The sequence below is a fragment of the Hyla sarda genome, chromosome 8 (genome assembly GCF_029499605.1).
Source record: "Hyla sarda isolate aHylSar1 chromosome 8, aHylSar1.hap1, whole genome shotgun sequence".
Lineage (NCBI taxonomy): Eukaryota > Metazoa > Chordata > Amphibia > Anura > Hylidae > Hyla > Hyla sarda.
Window position 1 is genome coordinate 23,496,255 of NC_079196.1, and position 16,733 is coordinate 23,512,987.

At 42.0% G+C, this 16,733-nt stretch overlaps 1 protein-coding gene across 7 annotated transcripts in view; it reads left to right on the forward strand.

Annotated features, from left to right (window-relative positions):
- The window catches only part of THSD7B (thrombospondin type 1 domain containing 7B), a 567,277-nt gene that overhangs the window by 207,432 nt on the left and 343,112 nt on the right, over positions 1–16,733 (forward strand). For all 7 annotated transcript variants that reach the window (XM_056535831.1, XM_056535826.1, XM_056535830.1 and 4 more), the window contains 2 exons: positions 1,550–1,705; positions 2,490–2,690. In XM_056535831.1, the coding sequence (XP_056391806.1) occupies positions 1,550–1,705; positions 2,490–2,690 (357 nt within the window). The remainder of the gene's footprint in view (positions 1–1,549; positions 1,706–2,489; positions 2,691–16,733) is intronic.

The following is a 16,733-nucleotide window of genomic DNA, read 5'->3' on the forward strand; positions in this document are numbered from 1 at the left end:
CACCATGTTATTATCTGAATGGATGGCAGATGTTATTTGTGTTGCAAAATGTTTTATTCTGCAATTTATTTTTTTATCTTCATAAATTAGGCTGGATATGAACATAGATATGCTAGATACCTGCTATTCCCACAGAATCTATACATGTAGCTGCCTATGCTACAGAAAGCTCCTGCCTGACACATAACAATGACAATGTCCATCCTGATCCTTCACAAACAAGATATGTACAGTAGGGGACAGTGAGCAGAAATGGGAATAAAAATGCAGATTTATATGACATTAGGATCTGCTAAACAGATTGATGGGACATTTTATACAATGTCCACCAGTGGTGGTGCCATTGATGGGATCCCAACCAGTTCTAAAAATTATTTTATTCCTAGCTGCTCTTTTGTGTGCAATGTCAGGTTGTGTAAAATGAATGTATGTTTCAAAAGATTCTGAGTGCTCTCCATCATTGGTAGTTGGAGGTGCCGTCTTGGTTGTCCACTGTTGAGTGAAATGAATGGTTATCACAGAAGGTGCTGAGTGCTCTCGATCATTATTGGTAGGAGGTGCCATCTTGGGTGTTCCCTGTAAAGTGAAATGTATAGGTGTTACAGAATGTGCTGAGTGCTCTCCATCATTGTTGGTATGAAGTGCTGTATTGGGTGTTTATTGTCAAGGGAAATGATTGGGTGTTACAGAAGATGCTGAGTGCCCTCCATCATTGGTGGTAGGAGGTTTTTCTTGGGTGTTCATTGCTTAGTGAAATGAATGGGTGCTACAGGAGGTGTTGAGTGTTTTCCATCATTGCTTTTAGGAGGTACCAGGTAGCAGTCAAGTTTGAAGTCATATGGTCTAGCATCTTATGAATCTGAATGGTAAGTACTTAAAGGGGTACTCCGCTGGTAGACATCTTATCTCCTATCCAAAGGATAGGGGATAAGATTTCTGATTGCTGGGGTCTCGCCACTGGGGACCCCCACGATCTCCCACAGCAACCAGCGTTCTAAGCAAATGCTGGATTCCGGCGGCAGTGGTCGTGACGTCACGGCCTCGCCCCTGATGATGTCACACCACGCCCCCTCCATTCATGTCTATGGGAGGGGGCGTGAGGTGACATCACCAGGGACGTGGCCGTGACTTCACAACCACTGCTGCCAGCTCCAAGTGTTCTGAACAAAATGTTAAGAACACTGGGGCACAGGAATACCCCCTTAAAAAAAGCCTGTACTAGAGATTATTGGAGTCCCGGGGTTTCTATTTACAAGCCAGCAGACCAGTGATACCTAAACAATGGAAGTCAAGAAACTTCAATATCTGAATGTCTCACTGAGCCAATGTCCAAATAATTTCGGAAGCCAAAAAATTCTACATGAACTGGTACCAATGGATTATGTTTAAATTCTCGAAGGCTCATCAGGCATGGCTAAATTTGGATATTAAATAAAAACAAAACTCGGACACCGATTTTTCATGCTCCTCAGCATTTGAACCGATTAAACCCAAAAAATGTTTCAAATGTTCGACATCTTAAGTGTCATCCTTTTTGTCTTTATTTTAGCTTTTAGACCTGTAGAACGGGACTTTTGTGTGGAGCCGGTACCATCGGCAGTTCAGTTTTGCAACATCCCTTGCCCATCGGATTGCTTGTTATCTCCATGGAGTGACTGGGGACCATGTATACATGAAAATTGTCTAGAACGTCATGGGAGAAAAGGTAAATTATTATTATTATTATTATTTTTTTTGTACAAAAAACATACAAACAATATATATATATATATATATATATATATATATATATATATATAGTTTTAATAGTTTTATCTAATGCTCTACTTTTGCAATAACAAACACAAAGAAATCAGCAAAAAGGGACCAAAAATTGCCAAAATATTGACGCCGTCTGTCTAAACAGTTTATAAATGTAACAATTTGGTACATAAACCTATTGACCTTAAAAGGGGTACTCCAGTGGTAAAAAGTTTTTTTTAAATCAATTGGTGCCAGAAAGTTATACAGATTTGTAAATTACTTCTATTTAAAAATCTTATTCCTTCCAGTACTTATCAGCTGCTGTATGCTCCAGAGGAAGTTCTTTTCTTTTTAAATTTATTTTCTGTCTGACCACAGTGCCCTCTGCTGACACCTCTGTCCATGTCAGAAACTGTACAGAGCAAGAGAGGATTGCTATGGGGATTTGTTTATGTTCTGGACAGTTCCTGACATCGACAGAGGTGTCAGCAGAGAGCACTGTGGTCAGACTGGAAAGAAATTAAAAAAAGAATAGAACTTCCTCTGAGCATACAGCAACTGATAAGTACTGGAAGGGTAAAGATTTTTAAAGAGAAGTAATTTACAAATCTGTATAACTTTCTGGACCAGTTGATTTAAAAAAAAAATTATTGTATCCCTTTAAAAGAAAATTTTATATGTTATAAACTATTTTGGAAAAAAGATGTTTTTCATTGTGAGACGTAGTAACACTGCTGTTGTTACAGGTTTTAAATTCAGAAGAAGAGAAGTCGTAGTGGAGCCAACCAAAACTTCTGGAAATTGTCCTCATTTGGTGGAATCAGTCCCGTGTGAAGATCCTGTATGCTATAGGTGGGCAGTATCTGGACAGTTACACTGCGTACCTGAAAATGGAGAATGCGGACATGGAAGATATGACATAAATACAACGTGCCTGGGGGAGAATGGTGAGTTTCCTGTCATTTAATATGCTCGGCCTGTGTTCATTGGTTACTTTCTCTCCATGGTTGTTGTGTTTACTTGGAACTTATTAAAGTGGGGTGTCCTTATGTATAGACCGTCCTGGAGGTCTTAGTTGGTGAAGAGTGGCCAGTGAGTTCCGAAACTTTTTGCAACCTTGGTCCTCATCTTGGTAGTGAAACCTCAGTTTAGGGCCCCTTGGAGCACACTGGGGTCATCCTGTGTAAAAGCCAGGAGCAAGATGGGCTCTGCCTTAGCTTTAGTGAAGGATTCTTGCAGGGGATCTCCAGTCTGGATGGTGTAAGAAGGTTTTTCGGTGTCAGTCTTTTGTTGGAGACGGCTTACGTTAGACTGCAACCTTGTGCACTTTTTGTGTGGAACGCTTCCCTTTCATACAAACATGTGTTGACGCTAAAAAAGAAGATATTTTTTTTTTACATCTGAAAAAAAAAGTTTTCTAGTTTTATGTAAATCAAGATTCCTGCTTACCGCCAGTAAAGAAAACCATTCTTGTTGATATTTGTATATATTGTCTTAACCTACTGGATCTCACAGACGAGAGTCAGCAACAAATGTATCAGATCCTGGAAATCCTCTGTGAGCTAAAAGGCTGAAACATTGCACCTGTACTGACACAGTGAAACAATCTCTGGTCAGGACAGAAGAGACATTTATGCTGCTGTTTATGTATATTTTTATGCATATTTTATGTTTTTTTTTTTTTTTTTTTTAGTTTCTGGATGTAATAATGTTTCCATTCGCTGATAGCAAGACCGTGTCATAAAAATGGAGCAGAATACAACCATAACATTTTCAGAACTTTTCGTTTTACATGTATGATCAGAAAATTACCTATTGTTTTAATCAAATTTGTATGTTAAGCATATTTTTTTAAGATAATTTTTTTTTCCAATTTTTCCATTTTACTATCTATGTCAGTGTGCCTCCATCAGTTGGAAAACTACAATTCCCAGTATTTTGGGAGTTGTAGTTTTGCAACAGCTGGAGGCACACTGGTTGGGAAACACTGATCTATATTATAAAACATTCCTAAAAATCTTGCAGTTTTCAAAGGCCAGACAAAAGTACACACCTGCAGCTGTTCTGGACAATTACTGTTTTAAGCGTAGTGAAGTGGATTGTGCTTCCCTCATATACGCACTAAGAATGTCAGGCAGAGAAGTGCCACTAAGGTGCCCAGAGGAGTGGCAGAGGCCTAAATTCAACAGGCACAGGGGAGAGTGGCAGCAGGAGTCACAGCGAGAGGCCTGATCTCCCAGTATCAGCTAGCAGTCGTGTCTTGACCAGCAATCCATCTGCCATCATCGATTGGTTAAAGGGGTACTCCGGTGCTTAGACATCTTATCCCCTATCCAAAGGATAGGGGATAAGATGCCTGATCACGGGAGTCCCACCGCTGGGGACCCCCCGTGATCTTGCACGCAGCAACCGTTTGTAATCAGTCCCCGGAGGGTGTTCGCTCTGGGTCTGATTACCGGCGACTACAGGGAGGGCGGCGTGTGACATCACGCCTCCGCCCCTGTGTGACATCACGCTCCGCCCCTCAATGCAAGCCTACGAGAGGGGGCGTGATAGCTGTCATGGGAAGAACATCTTGTCTGCGCTGCGACAAGGAAGGCTGAGCCATGCACCCTGAATGGCACACGTGTTCAATCTGGTTTTCATGCGGTTCCCGAAGTGTTCCCCTGATTTGCAAGACATCCTAACAATGGGAAGGTAACTTTGCATGCACTTCAGTCACTCATACACCGCAAAGCACACCCTCCTTGAGCTGATTTGCGACGTTGCCACATGTTGGAATTCCACCCTTCATATGTTGGACCGACTGTACGAACAGAGAAAAGCCATCACCGATTTCTTGATGATCCAAGCGGATAGGGGTACTCCCCTGTGTAGCTTCAATGTCAACCATTGGCAGCTCATACATTGCTCAGGCCCTTTGAGGAAGCCACATTATTAGTCAGTCGCCAGGATTACGGGATGAATGACGTCATTCTACAGCTTCATTTCCTACAACATGTGTTGGAAACGAGGGCTGGTCACTGGAAATGTGGCACCTACATCTCATGGCCACATGAGCCCTGTGGGGGCTGAACTGGAGGAGGGGGATGAGGGGCAGAGCGGAGCACAGTTTAGGTTTAGCGAATTGGGTGGTTTTTCTAGTCATCTGACTGGAGAGGAGGAGCAGGAGCAGCAAGAGGAGCTAGAGTGTTATGAGGAAGGCGAAACAGAGGACCCAAATGACACGATACATGCTCAGTTGCTTGCATAGTGACCACCGAATTGTCACCATTCGGCAGCGGGACGACTTCTGGCTCTCAACCTTATTGGACCCTCACTTCCAGCACAAAATGGGGACTTTTTTTTACACCCACTGAGAGGGAGGACAAACTGACCAACTACAGAGATATCCTAAGTAGTCAGTTGGCCGATGCCTATCGGCACCATCGTCCATCCTCTCGCAGGTCTGACTCGGGGGGCCCTCTGCGCTCAGAAAATGTGGAGAGACTGACCTTTGTGAAGATGAATCAGGCATGGATCAGCCTGGATTTCCACCCACCAATGCCTGATGCATGAGAGTAGATTGACCATGGAGTCACACCAACAATTCACAAATATGGATAGTGCAAAACAGATTTAAGGCGCTGCTCCTCAGTTACAAACATTCCTCTGCATAAGACCTTTTTTCACCCACCTTCGTCACTGGGATTGCCACCCACCACACCACTCTGTCACTGGGTCACTTTCAGGACTCCTGATGCTTCGGCCACCTTCAGGCTGTCTTATTCTGCCACCATATGTTCTCCTCATGCTGTTGCCACCTCCAGGCTGTGCCATTCAGCCACTATATGTTCTCCTCATACTGCCGCCACCTCCACGCTGTATCATTCAGCCACTATATGTTCTAATCATGCCACCGCCAGCTCTGGGCTGTGCCATTCAGCCACTATATGTTCTCCTCATGCTTCTGCCACCTCCAGGCTGTTTCACTTAGCCACTATGTGGTCTTCTCTTGCTGCCGCAAACTCCAGGCTGTGTTATTCATCCACGATATGGTTTACTCATGCTGCTGGGCCTGGAACATTACCTAAAAAAAATTATGGTAGCACTAGCTACATAAATCTTCAATTTAAAAATTCATATTTTAATCTTAGGGATTGTGAAGCCCTATTGTCTCCTCATGCTGCCGCCAGCTCCAGTCTGTGTCGTTCTGCCACTATATGGTTTACTCATGCTGCTGGGCCTGGGACATTACCTAAAAATGTTTATGGTAGCACTAGCTACCATAAATCTCCAATTTCAATTTGAAAATTCATCTTTTAATCTTAGGGATTGTGAGGCCCTATAGTCTCCTCATGCTGCCGCCAAATCCAGGCTGTGTCATTTAGCCACTATATGGTCTCCTCTTGCTGCGGCCAATTCAAGGCTGTGTCATTCTGCCAGATTATGGTCTCCTCATGAAGCTGCCTCGTCTAGGCTCTGTCATTGTGCCGCCATGTGACTCCTTGTAAGATTGGGTTTTGTGGTTATACAGTATTAGTTCACAGTAAATGCCGGGACATTAAACTTGGAAATCTAATATAAATCTTAAATTAAAATTTAAAAAAAATCAATGAAATCTTTTCAAGACTGAGGCCCTATGGTTGTCGACGTCATATATTACCTGTGGAATTATCACAAAACTCCAATTAAACAGCTTGGAGCGATAACAATGATAACATGACTGATTAAATTTCATTAGTACTTTCACAGTCAGGGGGTTGCTGCGATGCAGGGGCTGGAACAGATGGTATCTTGCCTGGCAGAGGACTGCCAGCTCGATGCTCATCAGAATAAGTAATCAAAAAATGTAAAGAAATTCAAATTTAATTAAATAAAAATTACATTAAAAATCATCCAGATGCTCTGCAGCAGTAATTCTAATAGCGATGCCTGTAATCTGCATGTCATACTGAATAACAGTATTATTTCACTAACACAGTACATGCGTGTTAGGACAAGCAAAGTGTTCTACGCCCCTATTGAGCCTCTCTGTAGGCCAGAAATAGCCGGTTTAATAGCGATTCGCCACAAATAAATTCAGACCGACCAAATTTTTGGGGAAAATTCGGCGAATTGGCCAAATCAAATTTGTCAGAAATTCGCTCATCTCTAGTATCTCGCTCTATTAAAAAAAATTCAAGTAGAAGAAAGTAGGCAGACGACCATTATACCTAGTTATTTTGGCCGGCGGTAGCATGTCCTAAGCCGCTCTGTCAAATAGACCTTATTTATATGGCTCTTTATAGCTTCTACAGTCCAGCAATGCTGCAGTGCTTTGCAGGGAGTCCACAATTACCAGCGTAAAATGTAACAGGAATAGGTCATTAATGCCATAGGCAGACTTACATTCTCTGTTACTCCAGGATTATATATCGTAAGGTTTATCATTTAATCTTATTCCCCACATATCAATCTGCAGTTTTTCCGCTACAGGACAGATTTTGATTAATGATTGTCCTGGGAATCGGAACGCTGCTTATTATCGTGGCGGGGGTTACAGATATGTGTAATAAAAAAAAAATTCTGGTAGCCTTGTTCATATATATATATATATATATATATATATATATATATATATAAACCTCAATATGAATATGTGTATGTGTGTGTATGTTCCAGCATCGCAACCAAACCGCTAAAGATATTAACAGGAAATTTGGTCACATATTACAAATAAAAAGATATAATAGTTAAACTAACCCTTACCTGCACCCTTATATAAAAGATGGGTTTTTGTTTCAAGTCCCATGCAAGTATATGGGACTTCCAGTACCTTACTCCACAATCTCCGCTCTGCATCTCCTGGTGAATCAGTACGGCTTGCAAGCCACACCCATCTCACAAAGACACGCCCACTGTTTAAGCCCCACCCCTTTTTATTATCTACCCTTTTTGTGCATCGGTCTGGCTTGCAAATCACACCCAGTCCCACAAAGCCACGTCCCCTTCTATTTTCAGCTTACAATATCTTCATCACATATCAGTCCCACCTGAGGACAGGATATGAGGATGGGACATAAGGATGGGATATGAGAACAGGATATGAGGTCGGGATAGGAGGTGGGGATATGAGGTCAGGATATGACATCGGAATATGAGGACAGGATATGAGGATGGGATATTAGGTTGGGATATGAGGTTGGGATATGAGGACGGGATATGAGGATGGTATATGAGGTCGGGATATGAGGTCGGGATATAAGGAAGGGATGTGAGGTCGGGATATGGGGTCGAGATCTGAGGATGGGATAGGAGGTCGGGAGAGGAGGTCAGGATAGGGGGTCGGGATAGGAAGTCAAGATATGAGGATGGGATATGAGGATGTGATAGAAGGTCGGGATAGGAGGTCGAGATATGAGGACAGGATACTCAGCTATTACATATATATATATATATATATATATATATATATACATATACATTTTATATTTAATATTGCTTAGTGCCTAAAATCGTGAATGCAAGCAAAATGTACAGCAAAGCACAATGCCTACCAGCTTCAACCTCTCGGATACACTCTATCCTGCATTGGCGACCTGGAATACGGTTCACGGTAGGAAGAAACGGGTTGTCCAGCGATGATGTTCCATGACACTGCCTTTCATTTCATCCATAAAAAACACTGTCCACACAGCACAAATGGATCTGACATCATAGATAGATCTATCTTTAAAGAGTACTTGTCATATCCCACAAATAAAATGTTATACGTTACTCAGTACATAATCCTAATTATGTACGTAATCTTGTTATGTGTCTAGCACCTATATTTCTCTCACAAATACTTTCCATCTGTTGCTCACTTAGTTTGTCATTCTGTGCTCTGGAGGGGGGGTGTCCTCACTCTGCATGACTCATCTTACTCCCTGAGTGTGCTGTACTGGGTCCCTTCATCCAATCACTGCGGGCTGCTCTGTAACCCCCTGCTCTCTGCTGCAGTCTTATAGGACAAGATTGAGCACAGAGGAGTGCTTGTCCCGCCCTCACTTCCTGGACCTTTTCCCTGACTGTGCTACAGCTGGGACATAAATGGTGCTACAGACAGCCAGGATTATGTTCTGGATGGTATGGGGACCCCTAGTTGTGTTTTCTTTATAAGCCATGATCTCTATAAAAAGGAAATAGCATTTATTATGAAGTATATTAGAAAGGTTGATTGTTTTCCAAGATGTAAGAAACACAAAATACCTGTCATTCTCCCTCAGTTGGGGGCTCCATGTAAGATCTCACCTCGGAAGTGTTAGTGACACAAGCTTTCTTAAGCAGGGGGACCTTGCGGAGGCTGCAGGATTTCAGTAATTCTAGGCATAGTGTGTTACCAATTGTTTTCTTGGTGACTATGGTCCCAGATGCCTTGAGATGATTGACAAGATCCTCCCGTGTAGTTCTGGCCTGATTCTTTTGGCTGTCAGGACATGCTGGGAGTTGTAGTTTTGCAACAGCTGGAGACATACTGGTTTAGAAACACTGATATAGTGCAAACAAAAAAATGTTTTATCCCTGATGAAGAAGCTGATAGATTTCAGAAACATGTTGGATTCTAGCCTTTGGCTGTTTGGACATGCTGGGAGTTGTAGTTTTGCAGCAGCTGGATGCACCCTGGTTGGGAAACATTGCTTTATGTTTTTGCTCTGTTTGCAAGTTGGCAGTCATATACTTTTGTGTTGACAAACAGAGGATTTTGTCAGTGCAACATTTTACCAACGGGGAAACAGTGACCTGCTTTGCTTTAATTTTAACCTTTTACGTTTCATTTCTAAAATATTAATGCAAGTGCTAAATTAATTATGAGTAGAAATAACACTAAGAGCGAGAGAACATCCAAATAACATTAGGATCCATCACATAATAGGACTTGGTTGAATTTCAAGCTCTAAAATTCGTGTCCCTAGAATTTGAGGACGAGTCAAAATCAAGTTGAGCTGCAGACAGGAAAATAGGCAACCTGTCCCCCGAGGTCCCTGAAATGCAATGGCAGAATTAAATATTGATTGACTATTGTGTTGTGTGTGTATACGGTATATAGGGAGTTTTATGTGCTTAGAGCGTAATGAGGGAGAAAAGTTCCAAATCTTTCCATTCTCTCGTGGTAGACACTCACCTGGCACCGTGCCTTAAGGCGTGTTCCCATGGTCAGGATTTTCATGCAGCTTTTGAAGTCAAAGTCGTGAATTCATCATAAATGTAGGACATGTATATAGGAAAGACTGAGATTCATCTGTTCATATCCTATAATGGCTTCAAAAACTGCATTTAACTCCTTAAAGGAGTATTCCGGCGCGCACTTTTCTTATTTCATCTGGTCCTGGCTGCAAAAAAAAAAAAAAGAAGAAAACAAACTTTCTCTTGCCTGCCTACGCGCCCCCGGAGCTCCGGTACAGGTGTTCGGTCCCCGCGCTGTATTCTTCTTACTTCCTGTTAGCCCGGCACGTCACACGGAGCTTCAGCCTATCACCGGCCGAGGTGTGACATCGCTGTGGCTGGTGATAGGCTGACGCTCCGTGAGACGTGCCGGGCTAACAGGAAGTAAGAAAAATACAGCCCGGAGACCGAACACCTGTACCAGAGCTCGGGGGGCGCGTAGGCAGGCAAGAGAAAGTTTGTTTTCTTTTTTTTTGGCAGCCCGGACCGGATAAAATAAAAGTGCACGCCGGACCACTCCTTTAAGGATGCAGGGCGTACCTGTATGCCCTGAGTCCGCTCCCTTTCTATAATGCGGGGCCATTGCATGGTCCTGCGTCATAGCGGGTTGGGCCCAGCCGGGACCCGTGGCTAATAGCACACGGCACTGATTGCGGTGCTGCATGCTATTAACCCTTTAGACACAGTGTTCAAAGTTGATTGCCGTGTCTAAAGTGAAAGTAAACTGCTCCCGGCTTGCTCAGCGGGCTGTTCAGGATCGCCGCAGCGAAATCGCGGCGTCTTGAACAGTTGGCAGACACCTTCCTCCTGCATCGCCGATCGCCGAATGACTGCTCAGTGCCTGAGATCCAGGCATGAGCAGTCAATCGGCAGAATCATCAATCAATGTTATCCTATGAGATAACAAAGATCAATGTAAAAGATCAGTTAGTGCAGTATTATAGCCATTAGAGGGAGCTATAACACTGCAAAAAAAAGTGGAAAAAAAAGTTAATAAAGATAATTTAACCCCTTCCCTAATAAAAGTTTGAATCACCTCCCTTTTCCCATTTAAAGGAAAACTGTCAGATATTTTCTCCCGCACTATCCACAGTACTGGTGGATAGTGTGGGAGACACTGATTAAAACGAGCCCTACCTTACCCGGATCCGCTCGGCCGTTCGCCCGCAATTTTGGTTTCATTCTATGTGTATATCTTGCTGTAACTGGCACGGGCGGGGCTTTTGCAGCTAACTGGCACTGGCGTCAGCACCGCTTATGAATATTCATCCCCCCTCCCTCCAGCTCTCCTTCTCTTCGCTGCTCCTAACTGGGGGGAGGGGGGATGAATATTCATAAGCGGCACTGACGTCAGTTCAGAAGCCCCGCCCGTGCCAGTTACAGCAAGATATACACAGAGAATAAAACTACAATTGCGGGCGAATGGCCAAGTGGATCCGGGTAAGGTAGGGCTCGTTTTAATCAGCGTCTCCCGCACTATCCACCAGTACTGTGGATAGTGCAGGAGAAAATATCTGACAGTTTTCCTTTAAAAAAAAAAAAACAAGTCTAAATAAAAATAAACATAAACATATGTGGTCTCACCGCGTGCGGAAATGTCCGAATTATACAAATATATAATTGATTAAACCTCACGGTCAATGGGGTATGCACAAAAAAGTCCAAGTCCAAAATAGCGTATTTTTGGTCACTTATTATATCATGAAAAAATTTATAAAAAGCGATCAAAACATCCGATCAATACAAAAATGGTACAGCTGAAACCTTCAGATCACGGCACAAAAAAATGAGCCCTCATACCGCCCCGTATGCGGAAAGATAAAAAAGTTATAGGGGTCAGAATATTTTTGTGCATGTAGTAATGATTTTTTTCCAAAAGTACAACAAAATCAAACCTATATAAGTAGGGTAACATTTTAATCGTATGGACCTATAGAAAAAAGAGAAGGTGTCATTTTTACTGAAAAATGTACTGAGTAGAAATGGAAGCCGCCAAAAGTTACAAAATGGTGTTTTTTCTTCAATTTTGTCGCACTCTGACTTTTTTTCTCTTTCGCCATAGATTTTTGGGTAAAATGACTGATGTCATTACAAAGTAGAATTGTTGGCACGAAAAATAAGCTATCATGTGGATTTTTAGGTGCAAAATTGAAAGAATTATGATTTTTTTAAAGGTAAGGAGGAAAAAACGAAAGTGCAAAAAACAGAAAAACCCATAAGGGGTTAAAAACCTGAATGCGAAAACGTACCTTTTAGGCTAAGGTCATACTGCGTTACATCTTCTGGCATAAAAATATATAAATATATTTTTTATTTGGGGATTTTCTTATTGTCTGTTAGTAAGAAAATATATATATATATATATATATATATATATATATATATATACCGTATTTTTCGCCCTATAGGACGCACCGGCGTATAAGACGCACCCAATTTTTAGGGGCAAAATCTAAAAAAGTAAAGATTTTGAACCCAATAGTGGTCTTCAACCTGCGGACCTCCAGATGTTGCAAAACTACAACTCCCAGCATGCCCGGACAGCAAACGGCTGTCCGGGCATGCTGGGAGTTGTAGTTTTGCAACATCTGAAGGTCCGCAGATTGAAGACCACTGCATAGGAGGTAATACTCACGTGTCCCCGCCGCTCCGGACCCGTCACCGCTGCCCTGGATGTCGCTCCATCGCTGTCGCCGCGTCCCCGTCGCTCCGGAACGTCTCTGCTGCCGGCCGGGTATCCTCACTCTCCGTCGCCGCCATCACGTCGTTACGCACGCTGACGCACGTACGCGACGACGTGATGACGAGGAAGGAGAGCGCCGGCCATACAGGGGATCACTGAACGGAGAAGACACCGAGGAGGCAGGTAAGGTCCCTCCCGGTGTCCTGTAAGCACTAACCCGGCTATTCAGTCGGGCTGTTCGGGACCGCCGCGGTGAAATCGCGGCGGTCCCGAACAGCCCGACTGAACAGCCGGGTTAGTGTCACTTTCCCTTCAGACGCGGCGGTCAGGTTTGATCGCCGCGTCTGAAGAGTTAATACAGGGCATCACCGCGATCGGTGATGTCCTGTATTAGCCGCGGGTCCCGGCCGTTGATGGCCGCAGGGACCGCCGCGATAGGGGTGTATTCGCCGTATAAGACGCACCGACTTTTTCCCCCCAGTTTTGGGGAAGAAAAAGTGCGTCTTACACGGCGAAAAATACGGTGTATATATATATATATATATATATATAGAGAGAGAGAGAGAGAGAGAGAGAGAGAGAGAGAGAGAGAGAGAGAGAGAGAGAGAGACTGAGACTGACTGAGACTGACTGAGACTGACTGAGACTGACTGAGGCTGACTGAGGCTGACTGAGACCGACTGAGACCGACTGAGACCGACTGAGACTGCGACTGCGAGACTGCAGCACTGCTCAGTCCAATGATAAAGCTTTGGAGCAAGCACCCCAAACCTGATCAGGGTCCATCCAGACAAAAAAATTCCAATGGCGCGGTAATCCCAAAAATAAGGGTGCACTTATTCAAACATGTCTCTACACAGCAACGTTTCTGATCCCATGGAGCCATTTTCAAGCTTGAAAATGGCTCCATATAATCAGAAACGTTGTTGTGTAGAGACATGTTTGAATAAATGCACACTTATTTTTTGGATTACCGCGCCATTGGAATTTATATATATATTATTTTTCATATTAATTTTCCATCTAAAAAAAATTACAATCTTGCATCAACTCAATATTACATCAACCATATATATATATATATATATATATATATATATATATATAAATATATATTTTCTTTAAAAAAAGCATTATTGAATACATATATTTTAGTTTGTTTTCAATATATATCCATTAAGAGTCTGAGCATCAATAGAATTCTTGTATATTCATTATTTTTCTCTTGGCCACTTTGGCTTTAGGTGTTTTACTGGTAGTCTTGGTCTTTTACTAGTAGTGAGCCTCCAGTGCAAGATTTTATTCTGCTTATATAAAATTGACCACTTATACATCACTTTTATAGTCCCAGAGAAACTCTTCTAAACAACAACATAAGTGATGTCACAATAGCAGAATAGTGCACACAGTAAAGTCACAGTAACAGAATTGTGTATGCAGTCATAATAGCAGCATTATGCACCTAGTGATGTCACAATAGCAGAATAGTGCACACAGTGATGTCACAATAGCAGAATAGTGTACCTAGTGATATCACAATAGAAGATTAGTGCACATGGTGATGTTATAATAGCAGGATAGTACACATGGTAATATCACAATAGAAGATTAGTTCACACAGTGATGTCATAATAGCAGGAAAGTGCACATAGTAATGCCATAAAAGCAGAAGTGTGCAATTAATGATGTCACAATAGAAGGATAGTGCACATAGTGATGTCACAGTAGCAGAATAGTGCACACAGTAACGCCACAATAGCAGAATAATGCACATAGCGATGTCACAATAGCAGAAAAGTGCACACAGCAATGTCACAATAGCAGAACAGTGCACACAGTAATGTCACAATAGCAGAATAGTGCACGCAATAATGTCACAATAGCAAATTAGTGCACACAGTAATGTCATCAGAATAGTGCACACAGTAATGTCATCAGAATAGTGCACACAGTAATGTTATTTCACTAAAATATGGCTTTGTCAAGGAGCTTAGTGAAAAGTGTGCAAATTAGGTCTAATACAGAAAAATTAAAATGTTTTTTTTTCTGTATTACTGTCAGGTTACCATAGGGTTATATAACAGTGTATCCCGACCAGTGAGCCTCCAGCTATTACAAAACTACAACTTCCATCATGACTATGGGGTCTATGGGGTCCAGGTGTTGCGACCCTAATGTGAACCCTAGGATTATGGCCATGTGAAACCTCTCGGTCCTCTCTCCCCATTTTATCTTGATGGTCATATTGTGACTTAATGTAATTTGTTATTTAACAGTAGTGTTGCTCGCGAATATTCGCAATGCAAATTTTATTCGTGAATATTGCAAATTCGCGAATAATCGTGAATATAGCACTATATATTCGCAATTACAAATATTCGTGTTTTTTTTTTCACAGTACACATCACAGTGATCATCCCTCTCTGCTTCCAGCTTCTGTGGTGTAAAGAAGGCTCTAATACTACTGTGTGAGACTGGCGTGCAAATTTTCGTAGGTGCCAATTTTCGCATATGCAAATTTTTGTATATGCTAATTTTTGCATGAGCAAATTTTACGCATATGCAAACATTCGCATATGTGTAAAAGTTACTCATGCAAAAATTAGCATATACAAAATATGATACGCATATATGAAAATAATACGCGAATATTACGAATATGCAAATTTAGCGAATATATGAGGAATATTCGTCAATATATTCGCGAAATATCGCAAATTTGAATATGGCCTATGCCGCTCAACACTATGTAACAGAACAAACTTCACTAATGCCAAAACTGTAAAAAGGAAATGGCATACAAAGAGTGTTAGACACCCCCCCCCCCCCCCCGATTCCCACTTAGCATCTGTGTGATGCATACAGGAGCCTGATAATGGTAAATGCAATTAGACCTAATTAACATAAGCACTAGTGGAGATTAATCTGTATTTATTAACTACTGTATAAACAATGGAAAATTAAAGTAGCATAATAAGGTACAACTAAATCTCTAGTTCCAATGGGTTACCTATCCCAATAAATTACAGCACTACAATGGTACAGTTGATGCGGTCCTGTAGTGCTTGGGATACCTTGATCGCACCGTAAAACGACATAAATAGCCTTTTAAAAAGAGTATACAGCAATAACAAAAAAATTCTGTGTGATATGCAATATACAAATATGTCACCTAGATTTTTCCAGAAATCTTTTTTTTTCTTAAAATTTTCTGATTTTTTTTCCACTTTTTGGCCCATTATAATGTAGCCAGCTATCTTGCCTGAGCTGTTTTTAACAGCATCTAGGAGATATGCTTTACAGCAAAACCCATGGACAAGTGCAACCATATCCAGAAGCTGTCCAATTTATATGAATGGGCAAGATTTCTGGGCGTACTTTGTGACCTTTTCAGAGGCCATTCTAAAGGGAGGGGAAGGCCGATCTGTGAGCAACAACTATTGTGTGTACCTCTGTTATCTAGGAAGTCTCTCTGCTCAGTACACTCACTTCTGCTCTTTGCGTTATCCCTGATGTCCCCCACTATGCTTCATGATCTTTGCTCTCCTTCATCAGGGAAAACACATCATCTTTTATTTTTTTTATACTATATCAGTATTTCCCAACCAGTGTACCTTCAGCTGTTGCAAAACTACCACTCCTAGCATGTCCTTTGTATTATTGCTGATGTCACCTACTATGTTTCTGACCATGCTGTGTTGCTAGAATACGACGTGTTTCTTAGATCTTTGCTCTCCTTCATCAGGGAAAACACATCATCTTTTATTTTTTTATACTATATCAGTATTTCCAAACCAGTGTACCTTCAGCTGTTGCAAAACTACCACTCCTAGCATGCCTGGACAGCCTTTGGCTGCCTTTGCATTATTGCTGATGTCGCCTATTATATTTTTGGCTCTGCGTGGCTAGAATCTGACGTGTTTCCTAGTTCTTTGTTCTCCTTCATTAGGGATAACACATCATCTTTTATTTTTTTTTTATACTATATCAGTATTTCCCAACCAGTGTGCCTTCAGCTGTTGCAAAACTTCCACTCCTAACATGCCCAAGCAGCCTTTGGCTGCTTTTGCTTTATTGCTGATGTCACCTACTCCGGTTTCCGGCTCTGTGTGGCTAGAATCCAAAGTGTTTCTTAGAGCTA